At 50.3% G+C, this 20,169-nt stretch overlaps 1 protein-coding gene across 5 annotated transcripts in view; it reads right to left on the bottom strand.

Moving 5' to 3' along the window:
* The window catches only part of RGS10 (regulator of G protein signaling 10), a 37,705-nt gene that overhangs the window by 9,756 nt on the left and 7,780 nt on the right, over positions 1–20,169 (bottom strand). For 2 of the 5 annotated variants that reach the window (XM_034663351.1, XM_034663353.1), the window contains 3 exons: positions 15,960–16,078; positions 14,683–14,781; positions 3,599–3,742 (listed from right to left, as the gene is read on the bottom strand). In XM_034663351.1, the coding sequence (XP_034519242.1) occupies positions 3,599–3,742; positions 14,683–14,781; positions 15,960–16,078 (362 nt within the window). Of the gene's footprint in view, positions 1–781; positions 1,226–3,598; positions 3,743–14,682; positions 14,782–15,959; positions 16,079–20,169 lie in introns of those variants that run through there. The other 3 variants (XM_034663352.1, XM_034663354.1, XM_034663355.1) reach the window with 2 other exon arrangements.

Raw genomic sequence — 20,169 nt, forward strand, 5'->3', positions numbered from 1 at the left:
GGAGGGACAGGCGTCGCTGGAGCTGGGGATCAGAGCCAAGGCGCCCAGCTTTTAAGAGGCCCAAACCTTATTCACCCAACTGGCACATTCTATAAATAATTACCATTCAAAATCCTCGAGAGTAAACTGGTTACCACAGCTTCGGGGCCTAACCGCAGCCAGTCCCTCCTGACTTAATTTCTACCATCTTCCTCATTGACTATATACTCCAGCCATACTGACCTCCTCCAACACACCAAGCAGATCCCCACCCCAGGGCCTTTGCACTTGCTGCTGCCGCTCCCTGGAAGGTCCTGCCCCCTTCTCACCTGGCTTCCCCTTGCCACTCAGGTCTCTGTCACCTCTTCAAGGAGCCCTCCTTGACCCCTCCCAGTCACTCTTAGCCCACCACCTGCTGTATTTCCTTCATAGCATTTATCTTTTTCTGCCTTTGTGGTTGGACGGGGCTGATTTCCTCGCCGCACACACAGTTCCTAGCATGGTCCCTGGCACATAGTACATTCTCCATCAAGATCACAGCATAAGGGAGTGAATGAAAGAACAAATACCAGCAAACCAACCAGAGCTGAAATAGACCTGCTAGTAGAGGATTTTTAAAAGAAAAAAAGACACTGCAGGAAATTGCAATTCATTGAAAAAAACTAACTCTTTGTTAAGGTCGCCTCCTCCTTCCTGCTTCCCACAACTTAAATTTGTCCTTTGATTCTAGGCTACCATTCCAAGGAAACAGCCACAGTCCCCCCCCCCCCCCCCCCCCCCCCCCCGCCACCTCTCCTGGCCTTCCAGCATGTGCTGAGCGCACACCCAGGCCATGTTTGCAGAACTGAGTTAAATCAGAGCATGATCTCTGCCCTTGCGTAAGTTTTCAAAGTGACGAAGTGTTAAGCCCCCGAACTTCTCTTAAGATATCAGAACGTCTCACACATCCTTCACGGAACACGCCGACCACAATGTCAGCTCTGGGTACCAGGATCCCTGATGGCGTCACCATCCCATGGCACGGGGATGCCCCCGGTGCGGTGCGTGGGGCTGGGGGCCCCCACACCCGGTGGCTCCAGATATCGCTGGGCTGTGGTTTGATGCTTAGTTTCGTTTTTCTGTCTCCGCTCTGTCAGTTGTTGCTTCTCGCTAAGCATCCCTGCCCAGCGTCCGGCAGCGTTTCCAACCTGCAGCGCCCGAGCCGCCGTGCCCGCTAGAGCTGGGTGAAAACCAAGACTCGACAGGACTGGAATGAAGACCCGAGAAGCCCTGCTTTAAACCGGAGGCACGGACGTGGGGTCATCTAATTTAATGCTCACGGAGGATTTTCCCACCCTTCTGGGCTCCCGCTGTGCCCTCAAGTCCTGCCCCGCTGAGGATGGGCTGAGGCTCCCTGAAGTCTCCCTGGGGAACGGGGTGCAGGGGGGAGCACGAAGCAGCGGCTCAGACCGCTCAGACTGCTCAGACCCCGCGGAGCTCAACAAAGCCAGAGCCACGAAGGGGGGCGGGCTTCGAGTGAGGTGAGCTCTTGTTGTTCCAAAGCCGCTTCTCTCGGCTTCAAACTCCTGCACTTAGAAAAACAGGGCCCTCCAGGGGGGCCTTTTGGGGGCAGAGAACCACAGACCATGCTGAGCACACATGTTGAGGGTTACCAGCAAGGCTTTTGACAGGCAGAGTTTTCCGAACTGAGACAGAGCGCAGAAGCCCTTCCCAGGGGCTCGCTGCGGAATCAGCCCTTGTTTCCACCCTGTTGTGCCTTTGGAAGATAGTGCCTCTTTCTCCCTCTCCAGTAAGTGAATTTTTAGCAACAGGATACACAAGTGCTTTCTTCACATTAAATACTTTGAACGGCACTGTGGCACATGTGTACTTACAGGAAAGAGAAGGATGGAAAATCTAGAAATCAAATGTTATTTGTGGGTATTTTTCCAGGTATGGAATTATGAATTTTTTCATCTTGATGTTTTGATTTCCCAAGCTGCTTTTGTTACGCATGTATGACTTCTATAGTTAGGTAAATAAAGGTAATTTCAAAAATATTTTTCTTTGGGGGGGCACCTGGGTGGCTCAGTCGGTGAAGCATCTGCCTTTGGCTCAGGTCATGACGTCAGGGTCCTGGGATTGAGACCGCATCAGGCTCCCTGCTCAGCAGGGTGTCTCTTTCTCCCTCTCCCTCTGCCCCTCCCCCCTACTCGATTTCGATCTCTCTCTCTCTCTCTCTCAAATAAATAAATCTTTAAAAGAAAAAAAAAGACTCAGAGGTCCAGGTGGGGCAGATATCCTCACGCAGCTACGGCCACAAGAAGGGCCTTTTCACCATACATTCTACTTCCTTTCCGGCCACAACTCCTTGTCCATGGCGTCCTTCCCATTGGCTGAAAGCCACCACCTCCAGGGAGCCCTCAGAAAGTCACCCACACCCACTGGCATTCCTTCAACACCTAAATTTGGTTCTGGATTCACGTGCAGTTTGCACTTGCCACCATGAAACATTCTCGAACTACTTCTCATCTTTGTATTTGCTACCTGTGTACTTGTTTCCTGGTCAGACACTGAGCAAAGATGGGGCATTGTGGATGCTGGGACAGGCTCTGGGCTCTGCGCCCACTCCAGATGATCCAGAAAAGGCCAACCGAGGCACTGCACCAGCTCCCAGAGTGCGGTGCCAAGACCCAAAGCATCAGTGTCACCTGGGAACTTGTTAGGAAGGCAAAGTCTCAGGCCATCTGGGAACCATCACATTCGAAGGTTAACTCTGGGGGTGAGGCCCAGCGTCTGTTTGAACAAGCCCTCCAGATGGGTCTGGGCTCGCTCACCTTGGAGGGCCGCTGAATGAAGCTAAAAGCTCATCTTCACCTGTGAGCGAAGGAAGGCCTTTGCTCCCTCGGTAAGGATGGAGCCAGCAGAAGTCTGACACTGGTCTGTGTTCCACCATCAAGTGTATAGATAACATTTCACAAGCACATTCTGGGTAGTCACACCTGCCAATTCATGTCTAAGAAATCTCTGGAGTGCAGTTCCACCCCTTTTCCTATTACCACTGGCATATCTCATAAAAAAGCTTGCCAGAAAACTACCCCTCATGGGTCCATTTTTTAAAACTCATTTTTTTCCTGCTTTAAGTGGAATAAAGTGCCAAATGTTAACCTTTTCCTTATAACTCAGGAGCCTCACTGGGAACCAGCTTACAGTCTCGGGCCGCCAGAAACGGGTGGTCATGATTAGATATCTGCACAAAAACAACCCCAGCTTCCCTACCACTGTGAGTCCTTGTGCTTGCTTTCTAGATTTTTCTCTCTGTTCCTACCTTCAGCAGTTACATGTTGCTTCCTCAGTGTGGGTTCCTTGAATAGCTCCAGCCTCCCTTCTAATCTGGGTTGAGAAGACAGATAACCCTACTGGTTCAAACTGTGTGTAGACCAAAAGTAGGCAGGCCTGAGGGAGCCTCCTATGGGTCAGATCCTGAGCCTGGCATTTCAGTCCCCTCTCGTTCACCAACCATGGCCCCTCAGTGTGCCTCAACTTGCCCAGCCAGAGGGGACGGCTTCTGGGGTGTCTAACATTCTTCCAGCCAGGGAATAAGTGTCACATCCAGGGGCAGGTAGGGAAGTCAGGTTACCTGGTCCTGGAGTTTCTGGAACATCAATGGGTGTGGTTCTTCCAGTATCTTCTCATTGAGCCGGGACTGCCCCTCGACGTTGACTTGGGACGAGGCCTTACTGGACAGAAAGGTCATGTAGATCTCTTTTGCCTTTTCTTGCATCTGGAGGAGACACAGGGAGCCAGTTATCTGGGAGCCCAGCCTTTCCCTCCTGAGCCCAGTTCTCCACTCCAGCCAGACCCAGAAGCAGCTCTGTAGCCCTTGAGGGCTCTGGCTACCGCCCTGGGGCTAAGCTCTACCCAGGAGGGCTCATGATGGGCCTAGCCCCTACCCCTGCCGCATCTCCTGTCACGAAATTGCTACACCATCCACTCAGAAATGAAGACAGAAGGAATCCTGGCCCACAGCAGGTAATAGTCTGCACCATTCAGGGCCATCCTGTGAGGTCTCCAAATGAAGGACTCGAGGGAATATTGTTCAGTCATAAAAACAAGCAAAGCATGGACACGCGCTACAACAGGAAGGAACCTTGGGAACGTGTGCTGAGGACAAAAGCCAGGCCCTAAAGGCCACATACCGCACGGTTCCATTCACGTGAACTATCCAGAAGAGACAGAAAGCTGAGTGGTGGCTCAGGGCTGGGGGAAGGGGGAGATGGGGAGCAGCCACACACAGGGAAGGGGTTTCTCTTTAGGGCAATGAAGGATTTCTGGAACTGGATAGTGTGAATGCATTTAATGCCGCTAAACTGTATACTTTAAAATGATTAAAACAGTAAAAATGAAAGCCCTGAGAAATGGTTAAAAGATTTGCGCTACGAGTGTTTTACCACAATTTGAAAAATCAAGTTTGGGGCGCCTGGGTGGCTCAGCCAGTTAAGCATCCGACTCCCGATTTCAGCCCAGGTCATGATCTCAGGGTCCTTGAGATGGAGCCCCAAGCTGGGCTCTGTCCTGGGTGTGGAGCCTTCTTAAGATTCTCTCTCTCCCTCTCCCTGTGCCCCTCCCCCCTCTAAAAAAGAAAAAAAGAAAAAGAAAACAGATAAAAAATCAAGTTAGACCATGCACACATATCCCAACCAGTCATCAAGCACCCACTATGCCCAGGACACATGCTAGGGGTTTTACAGCCATGATCCCGTTTCCTTAATCCCCTGAGCATCCAGCAAAGGGCCATTTCCTGCTGGCGCCACTTCCCCGATGAGGTCACAGAAGAGAGGTGATGTGGCTTATTCAAGGAGTCTGCAGGGAAACTGAGGGTTGTTTGGCTCCAAAGCCTTTCATCTCCCCGCCACCCTTCCCCCCGTGTCCCCGTTCCACGCCCGTGAGATACATCACCCCCTCTAGGGGGTCCACATTCCAGGACAAGGATATTTTTGGTACCAGGATATGAGTCTAGGGAAAGGGGAGAAGGTTCGCTGCCCACCCTGAGTCCCAAGCGCCGTCCTGCTGGAAAGCATCAGTCCTAAGTAGGTACAGGCCTTAAAATGCTTCTAAGCACAGTTGGAAAAGATACGCCCACGTGTACTCAGGTTGCAGCGAAAACCTGGAGCAAAAGCACTTTGGGTAAGTGCTCTGTCTTAAAAACAGCATGTCTCCTTGCTGGGGCTGCAGAGGGCAGCCTGGTCCTCCAGAGCCTCCCTGAGGGTTCTATTTTCTCCTAGAGAAAGGAGGCACCTCACTGATGGCAAAGATGGGGGTCGGTTCTCTGAACATTACAGCCTCACCCAGTACCTCACCCCACAGCAAGTTGGGGGACAAATTTTCTGACCTGCAACCATGAAGCTGTGATGTGGGCGGAGCGGGGGTGCTTCATGGGGCCTAGAAAACTGCCATTGTCTCCAGAGAGCCCACGTGGGACCCCACACAGGCTGCAGAGCTCGGCTCAGGAAAGCCCAGGCTCTGGAAACATTCGGCCTCCTAGAAACCACGAGAAGGCTTCAATACTTGGTGCTTGAAAGGAGGGGAATTTAACTGACTTTGGTCCCAGGGACTAGTTGACAAAAGACGCCATGAGGCCAAGGCTTAACCATCCTATCCCCCAGAAAGAAGTTTTGACAGTACACGCAGGAAGACTACCCAGGTGGGGGGGGAAGGAGTCAACACCCCAGGCCACGGTGTCATTTCTTCATCAGCTGTTACCGTAAACCATTCACTGATGTCAAACTCAACAACACGGGAGCGTCTTAGGATAAATATGGCTGCTCCAACGGACAAGTCTGGAGGCCATCACGAGATCCAGGTAGGGCAGCACTTCGGAGCTTCTTGCTTTTCAAAGACCCACCGCTCCATGAAGTCATGAGCCTCATTCCCACAACCCCTTCTGTCAGTGAAGAACAATTTTGGAAAACCACTTCCTGTTTTAACAATACTTCATGAAAATACAATTTCGTCTAGTCTGATCAGCAAACTCCATGCAGAGCTCTGGAAATAGAAATCACTTGGGTCTCCCCTCCCCCTTGAACATTCACTCACACACACACACACACACACACACACACACACACACACATGTTTTCCAGATGAATCCAGGCTGTCTTGGGTAGTTCTGCAAAGGAGAAGTGTAATGAGTAGCTTAAGCTTGGAGGTGGGGGCTGGAGGGGCCAGGAGGAGAGGAAGCAGGCTGGGGGTGGTTGAAGGTATGCTAGCCTCTGGGTGGCTCAGCCCCACCCTGAGGTCCCCCAGCCACCCCTCCTGAGTCTGTCTGGGAAGAGAGTGGGGTCCCCGAGGCACCCAGTCCAGGGCCGACCTGGTCCATGGCTGGCCCCACCTCTGGCTGAACACACACAGGGGAATGGCTTCAGCCACAGAGCTTATCTGGGCCGGGATAGGAAGCGTGACTGAAAAGGGAAACCCTTAGACTGCAGACCACAAGCCAGTCACGGGAAGGCCTGGTGCCCATGCTGAGAGAACTCTTAACAAAAAAGAAGAACCGGGTGTCTCGAGTTATTTTGGTTGATTTTCCATAGCTTCGTTAACCCTATTCTAGCTCCCGTCAGGACAGGGACAGAACGAGCACTGGTGGGAGCTGCCTGGGTCTGTGGTTCTGGGTGTGAACTGGAAGGATGGCCAGCTTCTCTCCCCCAACCCTGCCAGCATCCACCAGCACACCTGCCCCGTGGAGAGCAAACAGGCCCAACATCCGACCCTGCCCATCCAGAAGGTGCTGGAAAAGGATCCCCCCTGGGCCCATGTGATGACTCCTGGCACCAACCTGAGGACTGCCTGTGGGAGCGTTTGCACCCAGAGAAGCTTCTCCCAGACACTCCACGAGTCTGGGGCCTAACTTCCAGCCTCGCAATGCGTCAGCCATAACAACACTCAGGCAGAAGTCAGCACTGAACCGCTGCTCCCTCAGCAAATGCGTGTTGAGGAGAAGCAAATTCGCTCTAATATCAGCCCTAGACACAGCAGTCTACTCAGAGGAACACACAAGCATCAGCATTCCAGAGCTCAGAAGTGTTGCTTTCACGGCCCTGGCTCCCCTCCCCCATCCATTAAGGGTGCTGAAACTTTTTCCATTGGGAACATAAAAGCTCCTTCCATGTCACATGCCCTTATCGCTAATGACCTCGAGCACCTCTGACTTCTTCCTGAAACATCTCAAAGGAAAAGTGTGCACTTTGCGTCTCCATCGTCTCTGTGCCCTCCTCCTCAGCCCGGCTTCCGCCCACCTGCCAGCTCGGCCTCCCAGCAGCTCACCCACATGGGCTGGTGCCTCAGTCCCTTGGACCTTCTTCTGGTCCACTCTCTGGCCCCTGGCTACCCTCTCAGGATCCTCCAACACCTTCCTATTTCTATCTGTCTCCTTTGTAGTTTCCTGTCTCTCTGTTCCCCCACAAATTCTGGGGTTCCCAGACTTCTGCCCTAGTGGGGATACTTTCCTAACCACGGGCTCTCCCAATATCTCAGCCCAGCCCTCTCCCCCAAGCTACTGACCACGGAGCCAACTGATTTCTAGAAATGTGGGCTTGGATGTCCCACAGACACCACCAACTTGACACCAAAACGTGAAGTGGCCCCTCCTGGCCAGTGGGTCCTGGCATCTCTACTCCAGGAAGCTGGGAGCCACAGTCCCCAACACCTGCTTCACCCCACACTGCACCTGTCACTGAGATCTGTTCACTTGGTTCACTCGGTCTCCCGCGTGGGCCTGCACAGCCGGTCCTTTTCCACTCCCACCCCTCGGCCAGAGATAGACTGTGGGAGAGGACCCATGAGAAAAGTTAAGAATCGAGCCACTACCTTTATTCATATCAGCTTCAGAAAAAGAATGAGGCAAAGGAAATATCAAGCAGACGATGTGAGAATATTTCTGAGAATGGCTCAGGAAATGGAAAGCAGTTGGAGGGACAGCAGATGACTCTTCAGAGAGCAGTGACAGCAAACGTGCACCTGCACGGGTGGGGAGGGAGTGTCAACAAGGAACGTTCAGAAATGGCAGGAACTCGGGGGCATCAGGTGCCCCAGACAGAAGGGACAAGGAGGGCAGCAGAAAGAAGCTGTTAGAACCCCAGGGCCCCCCAGTGCCCCCCAACCTGAGCAGATATTCCCCTCCCTTCTCCATGGGAGACTAGAGTTTTCTCCTCTAAGAAACGGACTCGGGAAAGCTGCAGAACAGAGGCACGAGGAGGGCAAGGGTGATATACCAAGCAGTTAAGCGGAACTCTACTAGGGACCCCCAGCAAAATCCTCCCAGCCCAGCGCACGGGACGTACATGTGTTTATGAGAGTATCAGCTTTGTGGCTGCCAGGAAGAGACTACAGGGCCCCAGTCTAGAGAAAACAAAAGCAGAAAGAAATTCCACAGAAGGATGTGGAAATAAAGTTGAAATCTCCAAAAGAGAAGTAGGAACCAAAAGCCAAAGAGACCAAAAAAAAAAAAAAAAAAAAAAAATAGGAGGGAAAAGAGGTAAAGTGAAGGGCTTGTTCTATCCCGGGGGGGAGGGCCGTCACTGGGAAAGAGGCCAGAGAAAAGGGAAGGAAAGGAGTTACCAAAAGTCACAACAATCCTAACAACTGAACATTGCCCAGAACTATACATTTCCAGATTAAAAGGTTCCACAAAACGCCCACATGGTGGATGAACCCCAACCCCCCAAAGCCTCTGACTATACAGCTGTAGAATATTCGTGACGTGAAGAAGAGCGTACGCTATTCCGAAAGGAAAAGAGGAAAGGAAACCAGTTTACATATAAAATACTAATTCTTAACAAAAATGGAAGACAATGGGGCAGCGTGTTCAAAGGTCTAAGACAATCAACCTAGAATTCAATTCTATGTTCCATCACAGTATCAGTGAAGTGGGAGAATAGGGGGGAAAAATAACATTTTCACTCAACGGATCTTTAAATGTCCACCTGCCACGTCCCCTTCCTCAGGAATCTACTGCTGGCCGTGCCGCACAGTAGGAGGGGGCCACTCGAGACAGAGGAGGTCCCGGGTCCCGGAAACAGTCGAGAGGCTGAGGGAATGCCCGTGGTGGCAAAGGAAGGCCTGGGGACACCCCAATGGGAGCTGTGGTCAGAGGGCCCCAGGGGGATGGTCCCGGGTGAACCCCAGCTGCGGAGAACCGAGAGGCCTGAATCCACGCAACACCGTGTCGAGAGGCATTTGAGGGCTGCTGGAGGTTATAAAAATAAGACAAACAATGGTCCAAGAAAAAAAAAGAAAAGTCATGAAAGCATCACTTTTGGCTCAGCAGCAAATGAGAAAGAAGAGACCTCGTCATGAAAATACAGTAGACAGGGATGTCCGTAAGTGAAAGCTCACGTATAGCAAGAGGAAGCTGATAGATAACATCTGAAAGTGATGAGTTAGCTCGGAAGGAACGGGGGCGCAGGGCCGGCCGGTGCTGGGTCTACACCACGCCAGGAGCAGCTGAGCTCCGCTCGGGCCAGCGTGGACCCAGCCAAACCCATGCCGAAGGCACAGCACGAACCAGAGACGGGGATGAAATCTGGAAGGTCCTGCGGGGTGAAGGGAACCGGCCCATCTTACTCCAGAAGGAGCATGGGTCGTTTGGGGATTTTTGAATACATTTTTTTTTTAAATAAAGAAGATGGTGTTTTAGCTTTTTAGGAAAACCTTTACTTTGGTACTTTTTTTTTTTAAGATTTTATTTATTTATTTGAGAGAGAGCACGAGAGAGCGAGCGAGCACACTGAGCCACCCAGACGCCCCTGCTTTAGCACTTTAAATAAGAGCCTCAAACGCTTTAAATCCTGGATCAAGTTGTAGCATTAAATACGTAATAAAAATCACAAACACCATAGGCCCCTCCCCCTATAACTCTGTTAACTCTGAAACACTATAAAAAGGCAAGGCACCATTATATTTAAATTCCAGTGCAAGTCCCTCTCAGAGCTGTGAATTTAGAAACCTGCACTGTAGGACACCTGGGTGGCTTTGCTGGTTAAGGGTCTCTTCATTTCAGCTGGGGTCATGATCTCAGGGTCGTGAGATCGAGCCCCAAGTCGGGTTCCCCTCTCAGCTCAGAGTCTGCTCGAGATTCCCTCCCTGTCCCTCTGCCCACCCCCCACACTCACATGCATGCTCTCTCTCTCAAATAAATAATAAATCTTTTAAAAAGAAAAAGAAAGAAAGAAACCGGTACTGCCCCACCACTTCCCCACCCCCACTCTCGGCTTGGTTTTTACAAATCTGCACAAATTGCCATGTCCTTCTCCACTTTGTCACAGAGGGAACAAACCCAGTACGCACATGCTGCTGAATGAATGAATGAATGAACGAATGAATTCGGGGATACCCAACACGTCACTGAAGCTTTTCTTGAGGTCTTATCACTCACAGATGCTGTTCGGGAGACATTCCTGGGTGGCTCCATCAGTTAAGTGTCTGCCTTTGGCTCAGGTCATGATCTCAGTGTCCTGGGATCAAGCCCCGCATCGGGCTCCCTGCTCAGCGGGGAGCTTCCTTCTCCCTTTCCCTCTGCCTGCCACTCCCCCTGCTTGTGCTCTCTCTTTCTCTCTCTGTCAAATAAATAAATAAAATCTTTTAAAAAATGCTGCTCGGTTTTAGAAGCTAGATCCGTCTCTCGTGCGAATGCATGGGAGAGAGGAACTTTACGGAAGAATTTCAAGCCATAAATTGGGAAGGGAGAGCAGTGCTTTGAAAGCTGCTTGCTGAGTGAACTCCCTGAAAGGTACAACCACCCTAGGAACCCCAAGGAGGGCGGGGGTGCAGGCTGTCACCCTCCCAACTTCTTAAAACCCAGCATCCCTGCCACACACGCAGCATCAAGACTCTCCCAACGTAAGGGCCGCTTGCCTGCCAGCCAGGAGGCGAACCACAGGCCAGGGAAGACAGTGGCGGCACCGCACTGGTCCACCGTTTGGAGCTTCTGAGAAAACACCTCTGTCCCCAGGGCCGTCACCGCAGCAGGAGTGGGAGGGGCTGGGACCCCGCCCCCGGTGGGTCCTCAGGTGCCCGCTGACCTGAGTGGGGAGAATGGGAAGTAGATGGCACCAGGCTGGATACAGTGGGGAGAAGACAGACAAGGATCTCAGACCCACGAAGCCTGCACGATAGAGGGAAGACAAGACAGCATAGAAAGGAAAGAAAGACATTCTACACACAAGAGGCCAGGTGGGTTGGTCTGGTAAGGGCTCTGGAGAGATCCAGCTGAATAATCCTATCAAAAGAATGAAAGAAACCAAGCCACTCAGGGCCTATTTAAAACAATGGAGGGGCCCCTGCGTGGCTCAGCCAGTGAAGGGCCCGGCTCTGGGTTGTGATGTCAGGGTCGTGGGATGGAGCCCCATGTCAGGTTCCACGCTCGGCATGGAGTCTGCTTGAGATTCTCTCTCCCTCTCCTTCTGCCCCTCCCACTCGTGCTTCCTCGCTTTCTAAAATAAATAAATCTTTAAAAAATAAATAAAATAATGGAGGCAAAGTAAGAGTCGCACCGACCCCACCACTGCCGTCGTTCACTGCAGACTCCCCGCTGGACAAGACACGACAAGTGTTATTGTGAAACTCGGTTGGGCTCACTTCTCCCCCTGTCTCTGTCCTCCTTCACTTTTTAAGATTAGTGCTTTAGAACTTAATCCTGGTTTTACTTCCCCTGTAGCCAGACCCACTGGAGAATACACAGGCCTTGCGGTCGGAGACCTGGGTCTGCACTCTGGCCCCGTCTGCACCAAGCCGGGCAGTGTAGGCAAGCCGCCGCGTATCCTCCCAAACCACAGCCCACACATCTGGAAGGATGCGGGCAGTCATGAGGCTCAGTGTGATAACCCAGACCAAGCCGGGCACCACGGGCCTCACGGAGGCTTGCTTCCTTCCCAGCACCGTCTTCCTTCACAGGCGGCTGGCGGGTGAGGGCTCCCCGCATGTTCTAGGCTTCAGGACACCAACCTTCAAAGGGTCCTATGCTGGGTGTTGTGGGTGTGCAGCAAGGGCCTGCCAGATTCTGGAAACTCTGTCTATAGGATGCAACCCAACCCCGTGGTGTTCCAGTGTTCACCTGTACTCCCAGGCTCTCCAGGTGTGACCACCCCTCCCTCCCTCCCAGCCTCAAGCCCAGCAGAGCCGGCCTACCCCTCAAGGACCGCTCTCCCACCACCTGGCCTTCCTTCGGCTCCTCTCTCCAGGCCGTCCTCCCCACAGGCTACCCCCACCCCCAAACTCCACTTCAGGTGTCAGCTTCCCCACCGACCCCCGCCTGGGCTCCCACAGAACCCACGCTTCCCATTTCTCTGCTCAGCACACTTGCAAAGGCTTGTTTAACAAGTTGCTTTCCTTCTCGATGCCTGTTCCCTAAACAGGCTCATCTCTCTCGTCCCCGTGTGTCTCCCACGCACTTTACAAGGCCTGGCCCTGAGCAGGCCCTCACAAAGCTCTGGAGGACTCACCCGAATCTAAGAACGCACAAGCATGGTGTGCAGGGAGAGGGTCCAGGTGACCTCGGAATGCTGGTTCAAGTCCCAGCTCAGCCGTCGGGGGGGGCTCAGCTTCCCGATTAGTAAAATGTGGTGGCGGAGTGCTGTGGGGAGGGACGGCCCCTCTCACCACCAACACATAAAGAATATGGCAGAAGAATGGACATCTGTTTGCCTGCTTGGCTCTTGCCTAGGGTTTTAGCCTGAGGCTGGACCAATCAAATTGCACAGTCCAGCATTTATAGACAGTGGCCCCTGGGCCCTGGGTGCTGGGCCAAAAGAAAACAATGAGTCCTCCTGTCCCCAGGGTGGCATCCCAGCTTTCCAGGGCAGGCAGACCCACCTGCTCACTTTTCCCCGGAGACCATTCACCGCCTAGGAGGCTCAGACAAAGTCATCCAGGGAAGAGAAGAAGCCTGAAGGAAGCAAATGCCAAGAGTCCTGCCTGGGAAGGCTTTCTAGGCCAACCTAGGAAATTCGAGCTAAAAGGAACCTATCTTAGCATCCACCCTTGCCCCCACAGAGAGGAAGGCGGTAGAGGGAAGGCCCCACTGCTCCATCTTGGGAGAAGTGTGTCTGAGTCAGGAAAAGGCTTTGAACAGACCAATGATGAACATTTTCCAAGATGTTGTCTACAAACACGTAATGGGCGCTGGCTTCGCGGAGTCTAGCTTTTGGAGACAGAGGCTCAAACCCTGGCAGCCCACGAGCGGCATCTGCCCATGGACGTGTTTTGTTTGGCAGGCAAGGTTTTACATTTTTTACAAATTAGTTCCAACATTTATAAAATCAGATGATTTCCTAAGAATCCAAATGTCCAACTTCTCTGGAAAACCAGGCAGTGCTGGGCTGTCTTCCTAAGGTGTCTTAGGAAGAAACACCCGCCCCTTAGGGTTCTGGGGGCAAGGATGGGCAAGCAAAGACCTAGAAGGGCAGAACTCAAAGCACGGAAAGCCCAGACAGCCACAGGCCCCAAAGTGTTCACTGCCAAAGTCAGCTGAAGAATCAGCCACAGCTCCTGGAGGCGGGGCCAGTGACCCACAGTGGCCCAGTCCCCACCGCTCCCTATAGCCTCACACCAAAGCTTCACAGATTCATATTCACTCACTGGTCCCTGTAGACACGTAGCTGGTAGCCTCTTAAAAATACACAGGCATAGACCTCATAAACACACCCGATCCACAGGCCTTCTTCCCCATAATCTCTTCCACGTCCCCTCGCACCCAACCTTCAAGGACAGAAAATCTGCTGACATCAGAATGAAAGGGTACCCTGCAAAGAGCACACATCTACCCAGGAGAACAGTCAGGAACGTTCTATGCAGGACGCCTGCCAACTGCAGGATGTTTTGTAAAGATACGTTGAATAACTGACAATCTATCTGATTCGAGTTGCGCTTTTATCGCCCCGCATCTGTTTATCGTCTTACTACATCCGTACAAAACGCCGACATGTCAAACTCTGGGGAAGCATCCTCATAACTTATTTATGAAGAAAAAAATCGTGCACAATGATAAACTCGAAATGACAGAAATCGTTATTTTTACTTTAACTATTTGTCCATTTGAACAGCTCCATTTAAAAATTAACACACTTTGGGGCACCTGGGTGGCTCAGTCGGTGAAGCATGGGCCTTTGGCTCAGGTCATGATCCCAGGGCCCTGGGATCAAGTCCCGCATCGGGCTCCCTGCTCAGTGGGGAGTCTGCTTCTCCCTCTGCCCCACACCCCAGCTTGTACGTGTGTGCACGCTCTCTCTCTCTCTCTCCCTCTCTCAAAAATAAATAAAATATTTAAAAAAATAAAAAGTAACACACTTTTAAAAATTATTTATTTGAACCACACAGGATACCTAACCTGAAGCTTCAGTGTTTCCCCAAATCCAATACGGTTCAGATTTCTTGAGGCAATTTCAAAGTCTAGGGGAAACGCAGCTGTAACTTTATAATGAGAGAAATAAATGATCAAGAATGTGATTACAGGGGCGCCTGGGTGGCACAGCAGTTAAGCGTCTGCCTTCGGCTCAGGGCGTGATCCCGGCATTATGGGATCGAGCCCCACATCAGGCTCCTCCGCTATGAGCCTGCTTCTTCCTCTCCCACTCCCCCTGCTTGTGTTCCCTCTCTCGCTAGTTGTCTCTATCTCTGTCGAATAAATAAATAAAATCTTAAAAAAAAAAAAAAAAGAATGTGATTACATACTGGAAGACATACCTGCTTCTTATCCTGTGTTTTCTTAAAATCTTCACATGCTAGCCAAAATAAAACATTTTCTTCACTGAATTCTTTTTTTAAAAATTCCTATGGATAAAAAGAGGAAAAAATATCAAGCAGTATTCCACTTTAAAGGAAGAAACAAACAAATAATGCATTTTCCTTCGAGGGCTGGTTTGGCAAAATGCAACTAATGAGTGTGGCTCAGTCACCCTTCGAAAACTCCATCCTGAAAAACAAAGCGTACATTTAATGTTAAAGCTAGAATTTCATATGCATTTGAACTTAATGACTTGGGCACCGTCAGGAAGAGTAAAAATGAAGCAAGAATCTACTCACAAGTCTAAGATGACCATTAATTATCTAAGAGTAAATTTAAGTGGGAGATGTATTAGTTCCTTCCAGACAGTGTTTAAACAAAGTACATTCCTCTAAAATCAGGCCCATTTTTTTTAAACAAAAGTAAAGAAACATATTAAGCATGTCTAAAAATGCCACGATGAAAACTATTTTAAGTCGGAGGTGTGTTTTCTTTCGGCAGCTGTTGGGTTAGCACAGCCCGCCCTCCCGCTGTGCGCAGAACGGGGTCCTCCCCGAGATCTAGACGGTGTTCCCCATGGCCTGGTGTCCAGGAATGTTAGTCGCCCAGCCTGCAACAGGGGCCAACAGCATCAGGGCTTACTCTGACCTGAGCCAAGACTTAAAGACAGAGGCGGTGGGACTCAGGCAGATGCGGGGCATTCTCGAAATTCACATGTGGTTCTTCTAACTGACACCTGGGGTTTCTGCTAGCCAAAACATGTCTTTCTAGACAGCGCCGACATGCCCCATCCATCAGCACTCCTCTTGGAGTTCAACTTCACTTCTGCAGCTGTTGTCCACCTCTCTCACCGGGTTAATAATGAATCCCAAGAATCCCCGACACACCAGGGAACCAACCTTCTCATCAGAGAGACCCAGGCCACCCCCTCCCAGGTGTCACAGCACTGGAAATTCTTTGTGGATTCTGCCAATGAGCAAAGAGCCTCTTTGCCCATCACCCCTCCCCCCTCCCATCCAACTATATCAAAACCAGAAACAGTCCATGCGTGCCCCTCAGCTCTGGTCCAAGGCTATCCGGGACAGCATCTCCACCATGGCCATGGCAAGTGAGAAGTCCTTATTCTCAGGTTGGGACACAGAAAAACCAGCCTGTGTTTCCCCCACAGGTGTCTAAACTTCTTCATGGGTTTCATCGACCCCGGTCAACAATGAAAAAGGCAAACCCTAAATCTTTTCACGCCTTCTGGGTCTTCAAGCAGATTCTCCAGAGAGGCCGCCCATTTGGCTGTGCTCTTGGGGTTCTGTTGGCTGCTGCTGGAACTCCCATCACTGCCGTGGATGTCTGCAAAGCAAGGTTCAGACTGGGTATGTGGTCCAAAGATACCTTCACGTAAAAATATCTGCAAATAATGGTCATCGTCATCAGTGCTGTGGCTAATACACAACGTGCCAGAATCTATTCCAGGCACTTAACATGGGGAACTCATTCTAATCCTGATGACAATAACCTTAGGAAGGAGACACTGCCATTTCCTCCATCTTACAGGTGAGGGAAATTGAGGCACAGAGCAATGATAAGAGGGCCCTGTCCTTTCCCAACACTTTCCATCCATCCTTCCTCCACCCACGTGTCCCCCGGCCAACCCTCAGGCAGCCCTCAAGCCTCACTCAAGCCATCCTCCCAGGGACCCCGACACAATGGCAGCTGCCTCCCCCATTATGCTTTGTGCGCAGTCTTGTAATTATCGTGCTGTCTTGTGATGACGTGCATGACTGACCCTAGTCTGACAGCTTCTGCGTATCTTTATGTTGTATCTGCACCATGTAACTCATTGCCTGGCACATCAATCAATCGAAGTATGCACCAGGGTTGGGCCAATGGTGGGAAAAGGAAGACACTGGCCGCAGGTGCAAGATTTCAGGGGGCTGCTAAAAAACTCAGGCACCAAGATAAATGGTATTTTTAGGCAAGATTTTGAAAAATCAAAATATGCAAAGAATTCCATAATGTGGCATCCCAGGGTGGCTCAGTTGGTTAAGTGTCCGTCTTCAGCTCAGGTCAGGATCCCAGGGTCCTGGGATCGAGCCCCGAGTCAGGTTCCCTGCTCCGTGGGGAGCCTGCTTCTCCCTCTCCCTCTGCCTCTCCCCGTTTGTGCTCAGTCTCTCGCTCTGTCAAATAAATAAATAAAATCTTTTAAAAAAGAATTCCAGGGGCGCCTGGGTGGCACAGCGGTTAAGCGTCTGCCTTCGGCTCAGGGCGTGATCCCAGCGTTCTGGGATCGAGCCCCACATCAGGCTCTTCCGCTAGGAGCCTGTTTCTTCCTCTCCCACTCCCCCTGCTAGTGTTCCCTCTCTCGCTGGCTGTCTCTATCTCTGTTGAATGAATAAATAAAATCTTTAAAAAAAAGAAAAAAGAATTCCATAACAAACAAAATACCCAAATAGTAAATACAGGATCAGTATTACTGATTTTTCCTTTGCCTCCAGTATGGTTCAGCACCAGTTACTCTGGGTGTAGATTGCATGAATGACTCTTTGTACACACACACCTGCCTCTCTTCCTCAAGACACCTGAAAAGTCTCTTGACTACAGGAAAGGGGACGGGGACCTCCAACTAACACACTTTGACTACCTGCCTGAGAGGAAGTGACAACCCAAACGTGCTTCATTCTACAGAATCTGGCCCCTTCCTGGAGCCAGGGAAAAACCACGGAACTGTTACTTTGGGTGGGCCCAGGTTCCAAACCCAGTTTGGCCAACTCAAACTGTATGGTAAGGGGCAAAATTCTGTGTGCGAGATAAAGATAATCCTCTTCTCTCGCTGGTTCTCCCAAAGACAAAAAGGGGAAGCACGTCAGGCATCAAGAAGCTCACAGCAGACTCGCAACAAATGTTAGTTCCTCTCTCCTCTTCCCTGAAATAATCTACCAAGGGAACTCTTTTTATAGCTAATACTTCTTCTCCATTGCCTTTTTTCATTCAAAGTAGAAGCCTGTTTCTCTAAAGAAAAGTTCAAATAAAGGAGAAAATAAGCTTTTAACTAAAAAATCAGCAAAGCAAACCATTTGAAAAGGATAAATGTTTTCATTTATCAGTCCCATGAATATTAATTGCTGCGAACAGCTAGGATACCATACAGTTTAAAATGTTTTTGGGGGGGACGCCTGGGTGGCTCAGTCGGTGAAGCATCTGCCTTTGGCTCAGGTCATGATCCCGATCATGGGATCGAGCCCCGCATCAGGCTCCCTGCTCAGCGGAGAGCCTGCTTCTTCCTTTGTCCCTCACCCCGCTCTTGCTCTCTCTCTCACACTCTCTTTCTCAAATAAATAAATTAATTAAATTAAATGTTTTTGGAAGAAAGTCGTATCCGAATACATTAGCCTTAACAGTAACTCAGCTTCCACGATCTTTCGTGTTCTACTGGGGGGTCAACGCACGTGTTGATTTCTCAAGCAGCTTAGACCCTGTCTCCCAGCATCTGGGAGAACTACCTGGATTTTAGACATTCACTGTCTGACTGGGGCTAAAAAGCAGAAGCCAGAAGCCCTCCAAGGGGGTGGGTGGGGACTGTGTTTCAATACACACCGGTGATAGAGCACATAAGAGAACTATTCGGGACAAATCTGTTCCTTTCATCGAGAAGCAAACTCGCTCAAACACAACACAAATGGACCGGATGCTTCTCTAAAGTGAATCTTCAGTCCGTGGACATTACATTAGTTCCCTGCTCTCTTTGCAAAAGCTAGAACGGCAAGCCTCTGAACGCTGAGTTTCTTCCTGACAAAGTGCAAATCAAATCGAGAGATCACCATTATAAGAAGTTCTGCGCGAGGGTTCATTCTGCCAAGCATTTCACCAATTTGCTCTCCTGTTCGTGAATACAGCTTGACAATTTGCTGCCCTCCCTCAGCAGATCTTCTCTGAAGTCAATCCATGCGGAGACACAAGTGGGCTGCTCCCGAGAACTGTCTCAGGCAGCCACAAATTTCTTCTGCGGTCACACGACACCTACTTGGCCCAGAAGTTTTCAGCCTTGGTCTGAAGGGGTTCCAAAGCTCCTGACATTCTTTTCAATAATAAACCAAACCACATTTGGGTTTTTGCTGCCACGCTGTCTTGCAAATAAATACACTTGGTGGATTCCCATTTAACCGAAAGAGCGCTCCTTTGGTTAAATGGGAGATAAGATATCTGGCCCCACCATGAGATAATTGCCATCTCCCCCAACTCTTAATTCATGCTCAAATCATTTTGCATATTAGATTTCTGTGCCAGCATTCACTTGATCAAATACTCTTGTCACTCTATACCCACTAGTCTGGTCTAGTCCCCTTATTTTATAGACTGGGAAGTAAAGGTTCTGAGGATGAAATAAGGGTTCAGAGGGTAAAATGACCTACCCAAGGTGACCCAGTTAAAGAAGTGCTCGATGGGACCAGTATTGGGACTTCACTGTGAAGGTGACTGTCCCTCCCAGGGCCACCTCCACAGAAGTCCAGGGTTGCTCCAGAACAAAGGACTTGGCAAATAAACGGCCCTTCCTCTCAGTTCTCGGCTGGGCTACTGTCTCCCTGCCATCAAAAGTAATGAAATACATTTACCCCCACACTGTTTTAGAAGGGCACAGAATTTCCAGGGCTGGCTCAGGAAGTCCACCAAGATGCAGCTACTCTCATAGCCACGGCCACGGGGCTCTGACATTGGTGCCCCGGATAAAGACCAATTCCTTCTTGCCTTTTTGCCCGCCTTCTGCCGCTCCCATCCTTACCGTAGGAATCTTCTACCCACACTCTGTCTGATGCATGTGTTTGCTTTCCCAGAAGTACTAGTTTGAACTTTTCCAAGACTTCCAGATTGCCTTTCAATTTTGATAAAAGCTTTTGGCTATGCCTTCTTTCCTTGATCCTTCTTGACTGGTATCAATATAGATAGATAGCTCTAAATAGAACCACATTTGCAAACTCCATTCATTTCATGGTATATCTCTTTTCCAAGTCATGCTCCTGACCTCCAGTGAGACTGAGCAGAGACCCACCCCATCTGGCACGGCCCTAGAGATTGCCCTTCAACTCGGGGCATTTCCATTACTCAGGGTCCCCTACTCAGGAGACTTTCACAACTTCCCAGTGCATGTAACTAAAGGCTTCCTAAGACAAGTTCACCTTAAATGTTACAATCTGTCCAGCAATTACAAGAAAAAGGAATAACCTTTCTCTCAAGTAAGCGGGATTACTTCTGAATTTAAGAATAAAGCAAAACCAAGAGTTCCCAGCTTCCCAATTCCTGGCTCCAGGTGGAGCCATAAAAGTATAATACTCTTTGCTTCTTCATTGATAAAAGTTGCCATTTTAGATAGATTACATGAGAAGGTAAGCTTGGAATGCACAGGAGGGGAACAAAAGTCCAATGTGCTTTTCTAGCAGCTTTAAGAT

Source organism: Ailuropoda melanoleuca, chromosome 6, assembly GCF_002007445.2.
Source record: "Ailuropoda melanoleuca isolate Jingjing chromosome 6, ASM200744v2, whole genome shotgun sequence".
Classification (NCBI taxonomy): domain Eukaryota; kingdom Metazoa; phylum Chordata; class Mammalia; order Carnivora; family Ursidae; genus Ailuropoda; species Ailuropoda melanoleuca.